Here is a 19593-nt window from a genome sequence, read left to right on the forward strand (position 1 = left end):
AAACTTTTTGGGTAGAATTCATTTTTAGTGGTAATATATACTTTATATTTCATTTCATCAGAAGACCTACATCTGGAGCCACCCAAGTGGCTCAGTTGGTTAAACATCTGACTCTTGACCTTAGCTCAGTTCTTGATCTCAGGGTTGTGAGTTTAAGCCCCACATTTTTTACTTACAAAAAAAAAAAAAAAAAGCAGAAGACACATATCTGGTTGGCCTGTCAGTAGTTGGCTGAGATGGAGTACTGCATTAGGGTGTGCATCAAGAATTTTCCTTTACAGCTAGCAAGTAATCTTTTGGTGTTACTTTCTTGGCTTAAGAGTCAGTTCCCTCATGAATCATATAATGATTAACTCTAATTCTATTTTTGCCTGAATTTCAATTTGTAAAATGAAGCTTTTTAAAAAAATTAGAAGGCAGGAGGGGAGGTATGAGCAGGGGAAGGGGTAGAGGGAGAGGAAGAAAATCCTCAACAGATTACCTGCTGAGCACAGAGCACAACATGGGACTTGATCCCAGGACCCTGAGATCATGACCTGCGCCAAAACCAGGAATCAGATGCTTAACCAACTGAGCCAGCCAGGTACCCTGTAAAATGAAGCTTTTTCTGTGTGGGTTTTTTTTTTTTTTTTCTAATTCAGCAGTATTTTGATAGTAAAGCCTTCACATTTGTTTATCCTGTCTGTATTATGGTAAGGCCCTTGAGTCTAGGGCTGGTACCTTATTTCTACTCTCCTTAGTCTAGCAGATATGTTTCTCCTGGGTTTTATATGCTTCCTTTTTGTGGCCAGGGTAGTGGTGCTCTGTGATTAATGTAGTATTTTAAAAAAATCAGTTTGCATTGACCTTCGTTATTTTAATAGGCTCTGGACTGTTTCACAGCAATGCTTTCTAAGCATACAAGCAAACTGAAAATGGCAGAAATAATTGGAAGCAAATTGAACATTTCCAAGAAAAAGGTATGCAGTGCTATTTTTACTTTTCTGTTGGAAGGAAGCTGGGATATTTACTTGCTAGAGTCTGGTCCTTATCTAATAGTTCCTTTGTAATAACTACTTCCTCTGTCAAAGTTGATAGTTTCATTGTTGCCTTTCATGGATATAAAGCTCTCACTGTCTCTTAGATAAGTAGTTCTCCATGTGCTCTACATTCTTAAAGTGAGTCACCTTGTACCTTATATCACCATGTATGCATTAATTTCTCCAGTGTTTTAATGGACGTGTTATTTCATAGATTGTGGACTCAGGACTGGAGCTGTTTTAGTAACACCTTTGTCTGTGATTTTAGGCACAATTAGATTTTTTCCAACTTTTCATTAATGTCAGACATCAGAAAAATTGAGAATAGTAGTACCAATGGATACCAAGAATAGTACAAAGACTAGTACTTAGGTTCATTGCTGAGATTTTTAATATTTTGCCATTCTTGTTTTATTTCAAAATATGTATTTTTGGAGGAGAGAGCCCTTCAGAGTGGTAATGGTAGCTAGAGAAATGTCTGAGGCCCATCTTGTGGCAGATATCTGCCATTTCCAAATAGATGACTCAAAAAAACCTTATGTTCAAGGGGCTCCTTACGATTCTGAAACTGTTGAGATGGTTTTAGCTGCAGGTGACAGAACACCTACTAAATGGGCTTTAAATAATTAATAATTATAGTAGGCAAAAAAGAAATGAAACTACCACAATTGGCTTAGACTGATCAGTATTTATCCCTTTTGGTTGAAGAGAGATTCACTTTCCCTGAACACTTCACTGCTCCTTTCATTCCTGCCCCAAATCTAAACAAAATGGGTTCTTAGGATTAGTGACAAGGACAAGAGAAGAATCGCTTATGGGTAGATACCCTGGAAGCATCTGTCACAGCTTCTCTTTGTGTTCTGGCTATAGTCAGATGTACCATGGTTCATTCAAGTCATTGTTTCCTGCAATATTTTAGAATCTAATATTTTAGAATATTTAGTAATAATTTAGAAAAGTATAGGTGAAGAACAATCACTTTTTTTTTTCATAAATTTTAGTTAGGAGTAGAACTTTCTGTTCATTTGCTATTGGAATATGTCTGTATGTTCACTTTAGATACAGGCAGATATGGGCTTATTTGAATGAATAAAAAGTACCATTATAGGAAAGTATTTCATAATCAATGTTTTAAAAAACATGAACAGAAATTCAGTCAATTTTATTTAATTACTTATTTTTAAAAGATTTTATTTATTTATTCATGAGAGACAGAGACAGAGTCACAGGCAGAGGGAGAAGCAGGCTCCATGCAGGGAGCCTGACGTGGACTTGATCCTGGATCTCCAGGATCATGCCCTGTGCTGAAGGCGGCGCTAAACCGCTGAGCTACCTGGGCTGCCCAAATTCAGTCAGTTCTAGAAAAGACATAATTAAAGCTAACTCGCCTATCTTGGAAGTAGAAAATCCTTAGTAGTAAAGGGCTAATTAGATGGGCATAATAAGCCACATGGACGAGGAAATGTTTGAAGAATATACAGAATTTCTTTTTTTTAAAGACTATACAGAATTTTACTCTGTCCCCTTCCATAGGCCGAATTCTTCTGTCAGCTTTATAAACCTGAAATTGTGATCAATGAGCTAGATGTGCAAGTGGGTCGAGTACGGCTTCTACGGAAACAAAGTGAGGCTGTCCACATACAGAGGTAAATAGTCTCTCAACTAATCTGAGACTGTGGGGCATTAGGAACATGATAGAAGGACTGACTGACTAGTCCAGCCCCTTGTGTCTGAGCAAAATGTGTTGTGTGAGTGATGACTTCTCTACTGTGCTGGATGGTAAGAAGCAGTGCTTTCCTAAAGTATAGTCTATAAAATTAGACATTAATAGGTAAAGGAGGTGATGAGGGTCATTAGGGACTTGAAACTAGGAAAAATGTATTTTTTGTTTTATTCACTATCATGTATTTACAAAGTAAGCCTCACTTGGAAGTTAGACGAGGTCCTAATGCTAGTCTGTTAATTCCTTGAAGGCTGGAATTGTATTAGATTCTGAGATCTGGTTACCATTTATTAAATACTTTGTATATGCCTAATATTGTGCTAAGTGCTTTGCATATGTCTTCTTATGTAGCAGTTATAATAACTTTATGAATTAACTTATTAATGTCTTACAGCTGCCATAACAAATTACTTGGTAGCCTAAAACAACAGACATTTATTTCCTCACAGCTCTGGAGACTAGAAATCTGAAATCATAATAATGTTGGCAGGGCCACACTTCCACTGAAGGCTTTTGCCTCCTTCCGGCTTCTGATGGCTACCAGCAGTCTTTGGTGTTCCTTGTTTCTGTAACTACACTCTTCCATCTCTCTCTCTCTCTCTCTCTCCATTGTCATATCATCTTTCTTGTGTTTTTGTTTTTGTGTGTGTTTTTGTTTCTAAGTCTCTTGTAAAATCCAACAGTCATTGGATTTTAAGGCTTACCTTTAAACCCAGTATGATAGGATTTTAACTTTGTTATATCTGCAAAGACCCCTTTTCCAAGTAAGGTCACATTCACAGGTTCTGGATGGACATGAATTTTGGGGAAAGATTATTCAACCCAACACAAATAGTAACTCTGATCCAAATTTTACAGGTGAGGAAATGAAGGCTAAGAGAGCCAAAGTAATTGGCTTAGGATGACATAGCTAGGACAGATAACGTCCTACCTTATTGATGTTTTGAATCTTGGGAGTCTAGTAAAGTATTGGGTGTAATGTAGAATTGATGAATTCTGCAACTCATAGACTATAAGGATACCTGTTTTATAGTATGAAAACAGATGCTGTGGGTTGTTTTCTCATTTTGTGGAGTCTGGAAAATCTGGTTCCTCAAAATTACGCTTAAGAGAAACTTGTAGCCTGCTTCTCTGACTGCTTATTTGTTTTCCCATTCCCAGGGAGAAGTTCACTTTTGCTCCTACAAGGCCGTCCTCTGTTCTTATTGAACAGCTTGCAGTGTGTGTTAGTAAAGGGGAGCCTGTGTTGCTGGTGGGAGAGACAGGGACTGGCAAGACCTCTACTGTCCAGTACTTGGCTCACATTACAGGTAACTTGAGGGGAAGCACTCTGCCCCCAGACGATAAACGTTTGACATTGCCTGTTTTTGTTATCTACCTCCCCTTTTTAAAATATTTTATTTTTATTTATTTGTTCATGAGAGAGACACACACACACAGAGGCAGAGAGACACAGGCAGAGGGAGAAACAGGCTCCATGCAGGGAGTCCGACATGAGACTTGATCCTGGGTCTCCAGGATCATACCCTGGGCTGAAGGCGGCGGCAAACCGCTGAGCCACCTGGGCTGCCCTTTTATGTCCTCTTAAATAAAAAGTCCACAAAATATTGGGAGTTTAAAAATGCCACCACTCCACTTTGTCTGGAAATAACCACTGAAGATTTTTTCCTCGGAAATAATGTAATTTTTTCCTCCTGGAAATAACTGCTATTAATGGCTTGGTATTAACTTTTTTGGTTCTAATCTATGGCCTGCAAATATATAAACATTTAAGTCTGGTTTTATGTTGAAAAAAATGGGATCATGCTCTTTGTATTGCATTTAGTTCCTAAATGCATTGGGCATCTTTAAAAATAGAACTACCTCATTTCTGTTCCAGTGGCTAATTAATAATATTCTATACTGGCTGTTTATTTAATTCTAACTTATAGACGACATTGACTTAACTGAAGGATTTTTTCGTTGTTTTCAGTTATCTGATGCCACAGCAATAATACACAATGAATCTTCTTACACATATCTTTCTGGGTTAGGTGAAAATTATTGAATGGTTGGGAAATTCCTGAAAGTAAAATAAGAGGATCAGAAGAAATACACACTTAAAGATTTGCCTTATGCTCATGTCCACACATCCTTAAAGATCACACTGGATATAATTAGTCTTGACATTTTCAGAGTGACCCTTTCGCCCTTTCTTTTTAAAAGGCCATCGTTTGAGGGTTGTCAATATGAATCAACAAAGTGACACTGCAGACTTGCTTGGGGGGTGAGTATGATTTAAAATTATTTTCTTGTTACTTTATGTTCTGCTTGAGGGAACAAATAATTTTTCCATTTAAAGTTCAAAAGTAGCCTTAGAAAAAGGTTCAAAGATGTGCACCCCTACCCCCACCCAAGCAGGTTATTTATTGGACTGTATTGCAGAGCTCTTGGATGTGTAGATGTTTCTTTTTATTTTAAAGAACACTTGAGGTTCTTGCTTTCAAAGATCATGCTGGAATGGAGAGAGAGAAAAAAAAAAACAAGTATATAACCAACTAATATTTGTGTGTCCAGTCATTTATCAGCCTACATTCTGGAGTCACAATGCCTTGAAGCTAGACTCTGTCTTGCAGTTCAGCTATCTTTGAAACATTAAGTAACTATTTGGTTAAATGCTGCTCCTAGGACCCCATAAAGGTCATTAAAATGCCCTTCTTCCATGTTGGTATTTTTGAATATGTTACAGTTACAATTTTAGTTTGTGCTGAAAGCTGTAAAGCTGATGGATGCTATTGGCATACTTTATGTTGAGCAATATTAGGATCTGTCTTATTAACTCAGAACAGTTACTTAAAAAAATCGTTAAAGGCATGAAGTAGAATTTATTGTCCTTTTTGCTCTTTATGGTGTCTGCCAGAAAACCTTTCATTTATCTTTTTTTTTTTTTTTTTGAGGACCACATTACAGCACTTTTTGTTTATACTCTTTGTCTTATATCCTTCCTCGCTGTGAGTAGAGTGCCACTTTGGAATCCTGCTTCCTTTGGTACTTTTTCTTTTCTTACCTATTATTTATATTCTGTTCTACACATGTTAGTAATTATGTACTTAATGCTTTAAATATTTATTTTAAATATATATGTTATATATATGTTTTAAATATATATTATCTTAAGATCCATTAGCTGAGGCTTATCTTTCTTACTCTAATTCTACTTTTATTTCCCCGGTGATCTTTCTACCTTGTGTTTATTTTCCTTCTATCAATTAATTGACACTTAATCTCCCCTTTCCCTCATTGAAGTACTTGGCCATGTGTTTTCACTAACATAGAATTTGTTACTTAACTAGGTATATCTATACTACTATGTATTTCTCTCTATTCTGTAACTATATGTGTCTGCAGGAATATTCTCGTTATGTATTCCTAAGATAAATGGCTAGGCTTGTACTAAATGAACATGGACTGGGTCTGTCTCTTGTAAGAATTTATAGTGTTATGTCAACCATTTTAAGTCGTTTTAAACATAGTGAGTACAAAGATGCTTATTTGTGTCCTGATGCAATTGATAATATTAAAAGGTTAGAATTAGAATAAGGTAACTGGAATTTTGTTTTAGTGCCAACTTGCTAAAAAGAATATATATTCATTTTTCCTTGTCAGTAGGTTAGCATCAGCTATCAGAAAACTTACATATGCTTCAATTTTTATATGGTTGGAAATATGCATTGCTTCCTATTCTTTTGTATTACTGGAAAGTAGTATAAATCAGATCTTTTAGTATATAACATATTGTAGATGCATGGATGATTCCCTTGCTTATGAATTTTTGTATATAAGAGAGACAAAATTACTTTTAAAAGACAAGGGAGGGATCCCTGGGTGGCGCAGCGGTTTAGCGCCTGCCTTTGGCCCAGGGCGCGATCCTGGAGACCCGGGATCGAATCCCACGTCGGGCTCCCGGTGCATGGAGCCTGCTTCTCCCTCTGCTTATGTCTCTGCCTCTCTCTCTCTCTCTCTCTCTCTGTGACTATCATAAATAAATTTAAAAAAAATAAAAAAAATAAATAAAAGACAAGGGAGTGGAAAACAATATTCAAGAGTTGGCAGGGAGATGGGATCTAGAAAGGGTAATAACTTTATTTTGGGGATGTGTTGTTACTTTCATCTGTTTTATTAGGTTTTATAACTTATGTTAAACATAGTTTGCATGTGTCAAATAGTATTGTAAAAAAATAACGAAAGAGGGACGCGTGGGTGGCTTAGCGGTTGAGTGTCTACTTTCAGTTCAGGACGTGATCCCAGAGTTCTGAGATCAAGTCCCACACCGGGCTCCCTGTGAGGAGCCTCGTTTTCCCTCTGCCTATGTCTCTGCCTTCTGTGTATCATGAATAAATAAATAAGATCTTTTAAAAAAATGAAAAAATTTATAAACCTAATTAGTTTGGTTTGTGAATCCAGATCCTTTAGATTGGTTTTAAGAAGATTATTATTGAGGATTAAAAACACTTGGTAAAAGTTAAGCTTCAGAGACCATCAGAGTTTTATGTTATGCAGATTGCCTACTGATCTTTGTTGGTATATGTACCCCCTTGTTTTTTTTTTATTAGTATTAGCTTGGTATACTTTTTTCCTTCATTTAATTTTAGGTTTGTGGGTTTTTTTTTTTCCCCTTTAAGTAGACTCCACACCAAACGTGGGGCCTGAGCTCATGACTCTGAGATCAAGAGTTGCATGCTTTACTGATTGAGCCAGCCAGGATCCCCTCCATTTAATTTTAGCTCTTTTTTTTTTTTTTTTAATTTTTAAGATTTTATTTTGAAGTAATCTCTGCACCCAACATGGGGGCTTGGACATATAACCCCGAGATTAGGAGTCACATGCTCCACTGACTGAGCCAGCCAGGTGCTCCTGTTATTCTGGTAGGCAGAACATAGACCTTTAGATTACCTGTGAGTAGAGAACCCAAGTTCAAACAGAGTTGAGGGTGATGAGACTCCATAAAGAAGAGTAAAGGAGACAGAGGACTTATATGAACCAGATAAAATCATTCCAGAAGGAGAAAGTCTAGGACTAAATGGCAAAACCCAGAGCACAGGTTCACAGTACTGACTATTGAGAAGGAGATTATCTTGGGAAAGGCAACCTCTGAGGGAGAAACAGCTGTATAGAGAAGGAGAGGTACCTTTGGAGAAGTTGTCAATGAAGGAAAGAAAAAATCGGAGGAAAAGTAAAGATCACGTAGAAAGGGAAGGGCGACCAACTTGCATCCTATCCTCTTTCTTGCCACTCGTAGAAACATCTGCTCAGAAGAGAGCAGGGCAGAAGTGCATATGCTTATAAACTTGGAATCCTGACTCTAAAACGAAGAAAAGTGTTTCTTACTCCCACCCCCTTTAAAAATTTTTTTAATTTATTTGACAAAGAGAGAAAAAGTACAAGCAAGGGGAGTGGCAGGCAGAGGGAGAGGGAGAAGCAGGCTCTCCGCTGAGCAGAGAGCCCCACATGGGGCTTGATTCCAGGACCCAGGATCATGACCCGAGCCAAAGCAGATGCTTAACCGACTGAGCACCCATGTGCCCCTTGAAGAAGAGTGCTTATCATTTCTCAGCATGTACTGTTTTTTGTTCTTTCACATATTACAGTTTTAGAAAGTCATTTTCTTTTGTTTTAGCCATTTTCAAATGAATTCTTACATGCATTCTCAGTGTTATGTTCTCTCAAGTGTCAGGTTGGTTCTCACTGAATATTTGTGTTGCAGTTCAGTTTTTTTTTCTTTTCTGAAGTGTATATTTTTAAGATTTTATTTATTCAAAAAAATTTTTTTTTTAAATTTATGATAGTCATACAGAGCGAGAGAGAGAGAGAGAAAGGCAGAGACATAGGCAGAGGGAGAAGCAGGCTCCATGCACAGGGAGCCCGACGTGGGATTGGATCCCAGGTCTCCAGGATCACACCCTGGGCCAAAGGCAGGCGCCAAACCGCTGCGCCACCCAGGGATCCCGATTTTATTTATTCGTGAGAGAGAGAGAGAGAGAGAGGCAGAGACATAGGCAGAGGGAGATGCAGGCTCCCCACAAGGAACCTGTTGTAGGACTCGATCCCGGACCCAGGATCATGCCCTGAGCTGAAGGTGGACACTCAACCACTGAGCCACCCAGATATCCCTGAAGTGTATGTATGTATGTATGTATGTATGTATGTATCTATCTCCACACACACACACACACACACACACACACACACACACATATTCAGTTTTTACATCACTTGTAAAATTGACTTATATTGACTTAACTCTTTCAGTCACTAGGCTCCACTTTAAATGAACAAATGTTTCTTTGAGTCTAATTTGTAGTTATTAAGCTACTATACTTTCATGAATTCAATAAACTTGGGCCAGTTAATAATGGTAATAATTATAACAGCTGATTCTTACATATACTCATGTTCCAGGCACTATTTTCTTTTAAAGATTTATTTATTTATTCAGAGAGAGAGAGAGAGAGAAGAGAGAGGCAGAGACACAGGCAGAGGGAGAAGCAGGCTCCATGCAGGAAGCCTGATGCGGGACTCGATCCCGGGGCCCCCAAGATCACACCCCGGGCTGCAGGCGGTGCTAAACTGCTGCGCCACCGGGGCTGCCCCAGGCACTATTTTTTTTAATCTCATATTTTATTTTATTTTATTCTTTAAGATTTTGTTTATTTATTCATAGACACACACACACACACACACACACACACACAGGCAGAGACACAGGCAGAGGGAGAAGCAGGCTTCGTGCAGGAAGCCCGACGTGGGACTCAATCCTGTGTCTCCAGGATCACACCTCAGGCTGCAGGCGGCGCTAAACTGCTGTGCCACTGGGGCTGCCCCAGGCACTATTTAGAGTCCTTTATTTTTTATTTTTAAAAGATTTATTTATTTTAGAGAGAGAGCAAGGTGGGGGAGAGGGGTTGGGAGCAGAGGCAGAAAGCAAAACCTCAAGCTGACTCCCTGCCAAGCATGGAGCTTGATGCAGGGTTTGATCTCAGGACCCTGAGATCATGACCTGAGCCAAAATCAAGAGTTGGACACTTAATTGTGCCACCCAGGCACCCTGGAGTCCTTTGTGCTAATGTTTTTGGCAACCATGAGGCACAGACTATTACCCCATTTTATACTCAAGAGACCTGAGGCACATGGGATTAAGTACCTTGCTCAAGGTAATGGCTGGGTCATGTTTGAACCTAGGCAGTCTGTACTGAGTGTATGTACTTTTAATCATTACTCTGCTACCTCAGTTTGCTTTGGGTTCCATGTGTACTATCATTCTAAAGACTAGCAATTTTATTTAAATAAAATGTGTTTTTTTTTTTAATTCCTTACTTCTACTGTTCATCATCATTTGCTTGCTCCAGCATGTAGCTCTCTCATCTTTCCTTGTACTCCTAATTTCCCTGTGGTCTCTCTTCCATTTAGTAGTTAATTGTCTTTCAAAGGTGTAATCAGAAGTTGGACAGCAAGCACATCATTCTCTGTCTCAAATCCTTGCATTGACTTCTCAGGCAATTTAGAGTATATTCCAAAGGCTTTTTTTTTTTTTTTTTTATCTCTAAGGCCCTTTATAATCCAGCATTGGCACTTCTCTGACATAATTTCCTTTGTCTGGCTCTGCCACTGAGCTCCAGCCACACACTTTTCCGTGTTGCACCTAGGTGCTGTTGTCTCAGTGGCATCCCTTGCCGCCCTCCCCACCCCCACCCCGCCCCCATGCTTAATTTGAATCCCCTTCAAATTCCAATCTTTAAGAAAGCCTTTCTGACTATCATAACTGAATTATCAGTGCCTTCTTCTCCCTCTCTCCTTTATTTATATTCACAGCACTACTTGTATTTTATAGTAGGTATATTTTTTATTTTCTCTTTCGTTAGATTGTGAGCTACAGTGGGGCAGGACCTTGTGAGTCTTGTTTACTCATGCCTAACACCTAGCAGGTACTCAGTAAATTTTTGTTGAGTAAATAGAGTAAATGTCTTTATCAATGTGTTCGTGCTTGCTGTTAAATATAAATGAGTTTGAAGTTCTTGTACTTTTTCTCTGGAATCCGACTCTTTGATAGATACTCAGTGTCAGGGTCTTGGTTTTACTTATCTCATGGTTCCTCCCTCACAGTCCAATGAGTAAATAGGGTCTATGTGTTCTCTAATTGTGCTTGACTCTTCTGAAGCATACTTGGTATTTCAGTTCTCAAGTTATTTTTCTTGGAAATAAACTTTATGTCATGGTCCTTGAATTATAGTATTAGTATCTTAGGATACAGAAAATTGTATACTTATATTTTTCAGGAACAATTAGTGGTGCTTGAGCAACTTTTAGCTACAGGAGTGTTTCTCAACTCTTCATTATCATCCTTAACCCTGAATATTAAATTAAAATTTACAGAGGGGCACCTGAGTGGCTCAGTTAAGTGTCCAACTCTTGATCTCAACTCATGTCATGATCTCTGGGTTGTGAGTTCAAGCCCTGCAATTAGGCTCCATGCTGGGTCTGGAGCCTAATGCTTAAATAAATAAATAAAATTTATATGAATTAATTTTCTAGCTCCTCAACCAGAGAATTGCTAGAGAATAAGAGAGAATCTAAATACTAAGTAATAAAATGTTGAGCTTTGGAGGGCCACAAACCATTGCAATGTCTAAGATTTTGTTGCTGCCCACTCTCTCCCAGAGAGAGTCTCTTTAAGAGCAGTATATTCCCCCATCAACTGAGATGCTATGAGCTGTGTTCACTTCGCTTAAGTTAATCAATTTCAGAGTTGTATTTTCTTCTAAAAATATCCTGAAAACTTTTTGGTTAATTTTAATAAAATACATCATTAATGATGTTTATTTAAACATGTTAGTAAAATAAGTGACATGCCTCTTACTGCCCAACTAGGAATTTCCAATTTTTTTCATAATACTGTTTATCAAATAATAGTTTTTACCTTCATTATAGACCCTTCAAACACTTAGTGTGGAGAAAATAGATTATAATTTAATTAAACCTTTAAAATGGGGCACCTGGCTGGCTCTATTGGTTAAGCAGCTAACTCTTGGTTTTTGGCTCAGGTCATTATTTCAGGGTCCTGGAATCGAGCCCCATGTTGGCCTTGATCAGCTGAGAGCCTGCCTGAGGATTCCTTCTCCACACCCCCATCTTGGTCTCTCTCTCAGATAAATAAATCTTTATAAAAAAATAAAACTTTAACATAGATTTTAAAAGTATTTGGTATTATTTCTGATTTTGATTAAATTTGATTAAAATTCCTATATTCTAAGACATGATTTCTAAATTCTCTTAGTCTCAGAAGTTTTGGAATTACATTTATCTTTTGTTTCAGTTACAAACCAGTGGACCATAAGCTTATTTGGCTGCCCTTACGGGAGGCATTTGAAGAACTCTTTGCCCAGACATTTTCTAAGAAGCAAAACTTTACGTTCTTGGGACATATTCAGACCTGTTACAGGCAGAAACGATGGCAGGATCTCCTCAGACTAATGCAGCATGTGCACAAGTCGGCTGTCAACAAGGATGAAAAAGAGAGTGAAACTGGTAAGAATAGGACCCATACTACTAGTGGGAGGTCATGAGGCTGGGGTGTAATTAGCAGAATTGAAACCAGTGACCACAAGGCTAACGGGACTAATAAACGAGGCTGCAGTGTTTAAACATCCCTGACTCCTCTCCTCTGCAAGACAGATTTGAGGCTTATTGTTACATCTCCTTATTTGGCTGCCTTTTTTTTTTTTTCTTAAGATTTAATTTTTAAGGAATCTATACACAGTGTTTTCCATTAAACATCCCTGACTCCTCTCCCCTGCAAGGCAGATTTGAGGCTTATTGTTCCATCTCCTTACTTTGGCTGCCCTTTTTTTTTTTTTTTAAGATTTTATTTTTCAAGGAATCTATACCCAAAGTGGGGCTCAGACCTACAACCCTGAGATAAGCTGCTTCTTGGCTGCCTCCTTAAGTAAATCTCTTTCCTTGCTGCTTACTCAATTGGCTTTTCTGTGTGTCAGACATGAACTTTGGTTTAGTTATGAATTTGGTGAGCCATCCATTCAGTAGCTTTTTGCCAGTGGTTCGTGGGCTGCCAGATGATAACAAAATCTGGTTACAAGTTCAAGCAGCTGCCTAGGCTCTTTGTCTTAGGGATTGTACCTGAAGCCCTACCCTGACTGGGTGCTGCCAGCCCTCAGTGCTTAATTTAGCTGGTGTGGCAAGGAAATGGTTTTTGCTTTGGACAGATGTGTCTTAGTGAGCTTATTTCTTTCTCCCATTTGTCTTCACTTTCTTAGCCTCCTTTTCTTGCTGGATTAGGAAAAGGTTAACTAGGAAGCCATTTGCTTTGGTTGGTGAAGCCCTGATATTAGGGAGTAACCAGTGCTTATAGAGGTATTCTGGGCTTAATTTGGTTTGTTGCTGCAGCTTTTGTTGTCATCTTTGGATAAAATCAGCCACATTTTAATTGGAAAATGGGAAATGACAACTTGATTCCTGAATGTAGCCCTTTGGGCTATATTCTCCAAAATTGGGCAATGTGTAGTTAAGAACTTATGAAACAAAAAAGATTTTTTTTGCAACATTGCTTGGCCGTAATATTCATTAGACCTTGGATAAGAATGACCACTTAGTGATCCGTAAATTATAATACCATCTCGTAATTGGATTTGTTCTGTAAGATTTTGTTTGTACCTTGTTTGTGTATTTGGATATGTGTTCATGTATGCTGTAAATATGAGATATTTTCTCCACCTCTGGGTAGTGCTAAAATTAGTTTGTAAAGGAGCACTATTTCAGTTAAAGGCGAGTGTGTATAAGAATTGGGCATTCTAAAACTCAGAAACTAATCCAAGGTTTTCAAGTTCATATGATCTGAAAAAATATTGGGTATTAAAGATAATTTAAGTTTGTTGGTTTAATTAAAAGAGACATATCTTTAGAATTTTCAGCATTTATTTAAGTCAAATTTATTTAAGTCAAATAAATTGATACAATTTTTTAAATATATATAGCGTGGACGAATGACTTTGTCTTTTATAATTTCGTGGGTAATCTAAACATAACTGTTAAGAACAAACTTGTAAATAAGATGAAAAGGTCTATAGGTAAACTTTAAAGTCATTTTCAAAGTCCTTGGTAACCTAAAACTAAAGTTTTACTAAGTTAAATGATGAGTTAAGTAAAAACACTAAATCTCTAGATCATTTCTAAGTAAGATAAAACCTTAATTACTAAACATAGGTTTATATGCTTTTGGCCTCCTTTTACAGAGAAACTAAAGATATTTGAGTTTGCTAGTAAACATGTTTTGTGCCATTGCTGAGATAAGGCATATATTTCTAAAAATTCTTTTTTTTTAAAATTAATTTATTTATTTAGGATAGTCAGAGAGAGAGAGGCAGAGACACAGGCAGAGGGAGAAGCAGGCTCCATGCACCAGGAGCCCGACGTGGGATTCGATCCCGGGTCTCCAGGATTGCGCCCTGGGCCAAAAAGGCAGGCGCCAAACCGCTGCGCCACCCAGGGATCCCTAAAAATTCTTAAATATCATAAATTCACCAGTCTAAGGAATGCTGCTGGTACAACAGACAGTTCACAATTAGTTACTACTTAGTTTTCACTAGAAACTTAAGGTTTCTAAGAGTTAAGAATTCTAATATATAGAATTAATGGAAATGATCAGAGAAAAAACTATGCAAGGAAAGTAAGACTGGTTATTTAGAGGGAAAATTGAGGACAAAAAGTGAATGTAAAGAGGAAAGTTGTAGGTTTGTGAGAAAGGAATCTTTGGAAAGGAATTTTGCGCTTGGTAGGCACTAAGATTAAGTTTATTAGGGAGTGATAAACACCTGGGGAGGAGAAGGGAGTAAGAAAGCAAGATTAGACAGAAGTTGAGCAGTGATACAGTATCAACAGAAGCTTAGCTGATTCTCTGAGGAGTTTCAAATTTGGATTATCCTTCAGAACCATCCTTTTTTTTTTTTAAAAAAAAAGAAAAATATTTATTTATTCATTCATTCAGAGAGAGCTAAGAGAGAGGCAGAGACACAGGTGGAGGGAGAAGCAGGCTCCATGCAGGAAGCCCGATGTGGGACTCGATCCCGGGTCTCCAGGATCACACCCCAGGCTGCAGGCGGTGCTAAACCACTGCGCCACTGGGGCTGCCCCTTCAGAACCATCCTAAATTGGGGCAAAATTGGGACTGGACTTTTATAATAGTTACTGGATGTGACCACCTGGGAAGAGGGCATGCCCTTGGTAAGGCAGCTGTCTTTAGTCAAGGCCATCCTCAGTGGCATTTCAGAGTTGAGGACTGTTGGCAGCACCCCTGCAGCTGAGAGTCCTTCATTTCTGATGGAGATTCTGGTCAGCACATCACTACACCCACCGCAAGAACTCAGATCCATGCTGTGTCCTGAGTATCCTTATCCTGATAAGTGTATGTCAGCATGGGAGATGACAGGAAAAAGGAAGGGACTCTAAATTTTTAAAGAATTCATTTGTTGGAACAAGTAATCTTTAATATCAGAAGTATACCAGCATCAAATTGGAATTAGGTTTTCATGTTAAAATGACAGTTTCCTTAGGTTATTGGTCTAATAAATTATAAACAGGTTTTTATCTTTAATCTACTTAGAAAAACAAATTTCTGTGTTTTGTGTTTATTAAATCCTTGATTACTCAAGAAAGTTGCATCTTCTCAGTATTAAAAGTCCTCAGTGTTGCTAACAATTCTGTAACTTTCTGTATTTGTATTCTGTAACCTTTAGAATCTCTTATTGCTGCCTTGGCTAAATAGGTTACTAAGTTTTGTAATGATCTATAATCCTATTTTTGGCATATGCTTCAAAACTTTCTGATACTTCTGACAAATTTCCCAAAATTCAACTTCTAAATGAAGTCTTTTTTACTAATTAGGCTTGTTTGTTATGTCAGATTACATGGAAGCATTGTCAAAGAAGGGATGGTAAACCTTCTTAAGTTATAAGATTTAAAAAAATATATTTTATTTATTCATGAGAGAGACCGAGAGAGAGAGAAAGAGAGAGAGAGGCAGAGACATAGGCAGAGGGAGAAGAGAAGCAGGCTCCACACAGGAAACCCGATGTGGGACTCAATCCCGGGACTCAAGGATCACACCCTGGGCTGAAGGCAGGCGCTACACCACTGAGCCACCCAGGCATCCCAGGTTATAAGATTTTAATATAACTTGGTACATTACTTGTAATTCTACTTATTAAAATGTTGTGTGCCCAGTAATAATTATGTTTCCCTGTCAACTGTATTATAATGAACTCTGATCAGATCTTTAACCATGGCCATTTTTGAGCCTTTTGCCATTTATAGTTATTGTTGATGATCTTGCAAGTATGTTTCAGCTTAAAGGCAATTCATAGAAAGGACTTTTGACAAATAAGGCTTTTTGATACCTTTAAGATGATAAAACTGAACAAGGTAAAAATTTCTGAACTAATTAAAGAACTAGATTCAAACAGAATAACATGGGACTAAAAGAACTGAGAAAAATGATTATATATTTTTTATGACTTTTGTTTGAAATATTTCTGGTTCTCTAATATTTGCTCTTACAGATTTAAGGGAACTTTTTCTCTTCAGCTATGACTCACAGGAATTTAATATAATATTCCTTTGTAAAAAAAATATGAAACATTTATTTTTTCCTCCAGAATTCAGAAATTCTCTGAAAATTCTTATATTTTCGTGGCATATATTATAATTATTAGCATAAGGTCTCTAAGAATCCATTCTCCGTGTAATAGGATGCCACTGGAAACATTGGTTATATTACCAAGGCTTTGACTGGAATGTCATATTTGAGGGTGTTAGAGGGTGAAATGCATAGACTCAAATGTGACCAGACAGCATTAAAGAAGTAGGTTGACTTTATGGAGCCAATAAAGCCCCTTGGAAATAGCAGCTTGATACCGTGCTTACAGATACCTTGCTTACAAAGCATCTTTACCTGGTCTAACTTTGAGAGCCCACCTGCAGGACAGTCTCCTGAGCTGACAACTGTTTAACAGAACTGACCTATTTTGAAGACTAAGATTGGTTTGTGAGATATGGAGCAAACTTCTTACCTAAGGTCCAGAACAATTAAACTCAGTCTAACAAGAAACAATGTTGGATTATGATATTTTTTTTTTCTTAAAAAAAAAAGATTTTATTTATTTATGAAAGACAGAGAGAGAGAGAGGCAGAGACACAGGCAGAGGGAGAAGCAGGCTCCATGCAGGGAGTCTGACGTGGGACTCGATCCTGGTCTCCAGGATCAGGCCCTGGGCTGAAGGCAGTGTCAAACTGCTGAGCCACCAGGGCTGCAGCGATTGTGATATTTTTCTAAAAAAAATCTGTGAAAAGGGAAGAATGTTAATTTGTAACCATATACAAGGAAGTTCACTATACTGTGGTAACATCAATAAAGCTGAAGCCCTTTTCACCAGTACATACTCATGGAGCTAGTTGGAAAAAAAGGGGTCTTTTTTTTTCTTTCTTTCTTTCTTTCTTTCTTTTTTGGTAAGACTTCATTTATTTGACATAGAGCCCAAGCAGCGTGGGGTGGCAGAGGGAGAGGGAGATCCTTGGGGCTTGATCCTAGGACCCTGGGATCATGACTTCAGCTGAAGGCAGAGCCTTAACCAGGTGCCCCCGGAAAGGGGACTTTTGACTTTTGAGAAAGAAAGACAAAAAAAAAAAAACCATAAGAGCCAGGATCACCCAAACCTTGGATGGTGGCACACCTTGAGTATCGATTTCACCCACTATCTTTGGAACGAAAATTTTGCTAACTGTTCTTGTGAGCTCTGACAGATTTTTTTTAAATAAGATTTATGTATTTTTAGAAAGCAAGCAAGTGAGCATGGGGGGAGGGGCAGAGGAGAAAAGAGTCTTAAGCAGACACCCTGCTGAGCGCAGATCCTGACTTGTGGCTTCATCTCCACCCTGAGATCATGACCTGAGCTAAAACCAAGAGTAGGCCATATAACTGACTGAGCCACCCGCGTGCCTCACCCCAATATATCTTAAGATGTTTTTTTAAGAGACAGACTAACAGAGGAGTGTTATTACTTGGGGTTACTGATTTGCTATATACTTTACATCAGGTTGAATCCACAAGCAATAAAGGCTGGACAACAGGTGATGGTGTTTGTACATCCTTAAAGTGCCACTGTAAGAAGAGCTGTGTCTCTAATAGAAAAACAGTGGCCAGATTTCCTGCTTTTACCTACACAAGGGTCTGAATATGGACATGCAGAAAAATGACCAGGGGGTATACACAGATGGTGGCCACTGATGCTGATAGAACCCATCTGGTCAGAGTAAGAGGTGCTATGACAGCACTTTATGACCCACCTGTTGTACAGTATAAGAATGTTTTTCTCCACAGTTAAGTATTTCTTGCATTCACCTTTTTACTAGTGTCATTGGTGTCACATGCCAACGCCTACTGTGAACTAATGCTATTTGGCTTTGAGGAAAAACCAATTTATATCCAAGACTTAGATCAGGTGGCTGGGTTTTAAAGGAAGGAGATTCAGTAGAATTCAGTGAATTGTGTTTAACACTACTTCCAACACCAGCAACAAATTCAGCAAACTTCTAGAGCTTCCAGGCATTGCTGTGAAAGAATTGACTGGTGATAATGCAGTTGTCAGCCACACCAGAAAAATGAGATTTAGTTACAAGAAAGAGTGTTGGGGATACAGCTCTTTCCCAAGTTGTAAAGCTCCTTATTCTTGATGAAGGTTAGTTGCTGCATGGAGGTAAAGGACTTGAGCTGCTTCTGGTAACTTGTATGGTTGCTGGATATGTCAGCTTTGATGTTGCTTGAAAGCAACCAGAGAAGAAACTACTGTTTAGTCAAGCAGAATGTACATGTTAAGCCAAGTGCTAGGGAATATTTCCAAGAAAGCACAAAGTTGTTTGATTCCTCAGACCCTGAAACTGCACCCTGTTTCAGTAGGAAGTAGTTAAAGTAGTTAGAACTGTTAGCCCAATTTACTCGAGTGAATCATGTTCAAAAGACAGTGGGGATTGAAACTGGTAACAGAGGGTTAGTGGGACCAATAATAAGTGCAGATGCAGACTAAAACCACAGATGCAACTTTTTACCCAGACCTGTTTTCACTTGCCTTTAAATTTTCCTATCTTTCTTGGGGAAGGGTGGATTGAGGCTTCTATTCAGAGTCCCCTCATTGGGCTGACTCTTAAATAAATTCTTGCTGCACACTTGGTGTCTTTGTGATTGGCTTCACTGCACATCAGGCAGATAAACTTGGGTTCCCTTACAGAATTAGGAGGAGTTTGGGGAAGAATGAAGCAGTAGAAATTGGAGCTTTGTAGGACTTAAGGGAGAGATGACTAATTCTGAAGTATTGCTGCTCCTGTGATTCTAGGCATGATTTCCATAAAAACATGGTTGTTAATGTTGATGTACAAGTACCACTTATTGGTCAATAAGTCATCTTTCCTTAGAAAATAAATTATATCCAAAAAGCTGAATTCTACAGCCAAAGGGTTTTTGGTAGTTTATTTTTATTTTATTTTATTTTATTTTATTTTATTTTTTTTTATTTATGATAGTCACAGAGAGAAAGAGAGGCAGAGACATAGGCAGAGGGCGAAGCAGGCTCCATGCACCGGGAGCCTGATGTGGGATTCGATCCCGGGTCTCCAGGATCGCGCCCTGGGCCAAAGGCAGGCGCCAAACCGCTGCGCCACCCAGGGACCCGTTTTTGGTAGTTTAGTTATCTTCTCTGTGTTTCCTCGTTCATAAAATGGGAATAAGGGTATCTACTTCGAAGCTGTTATGAGGGG

General features: G+C 38.4%; 1 protein-coding gene across 4 annotated transcripts in view; it reads left to right on the plus strand.

Moving 5' to 3' along the window:
• MDN1 (midasin AAA ATPase 1) overlaps positions 1-19593 on the plus strand; it is a 162419-nt gene that overhangs the window by 35773 nt on the left and 107053 nt on the right. For all 4 annotated transcript variants that reach the window (XM_041757895.1, XM_041757899.1, XM_041757912.1 and 1 more), the window contains 5 exons: positions 864-959; positions 2553-2665; positions 3904-4052; positions 4948-5008; positions 12092-12303. In XM_041757895.1, coding sequence (XP_041613829.1) covers positions 864-959; positions 2553-2665; positions 3904-4052; positions 4948-5008; positions 12092-12303 — 631 coding nt within the window. The remainder of the gene's footprint in view (positions 1-863; positions 960-2552; positions 2666-3903; positions 4053-4947; positions 5009-12091; positions 12304-19593) is intronic.

The sequence above is a fragment of the Vulpes lagopus genome, chromosome 1 (assembly GCF_018345385.1).
Source record: "Vulpes lagopus strain Blue_001 chromosome 1, ASM1834538v1, whole genome shotgun sequence".
Taxonomy (NCBI): domain Eukaryota; kingdom Metazoa; phylum Chordata; class Mammalia; order Carnivora; family Canidae; genus Vulpes; species Vulpes lagopus.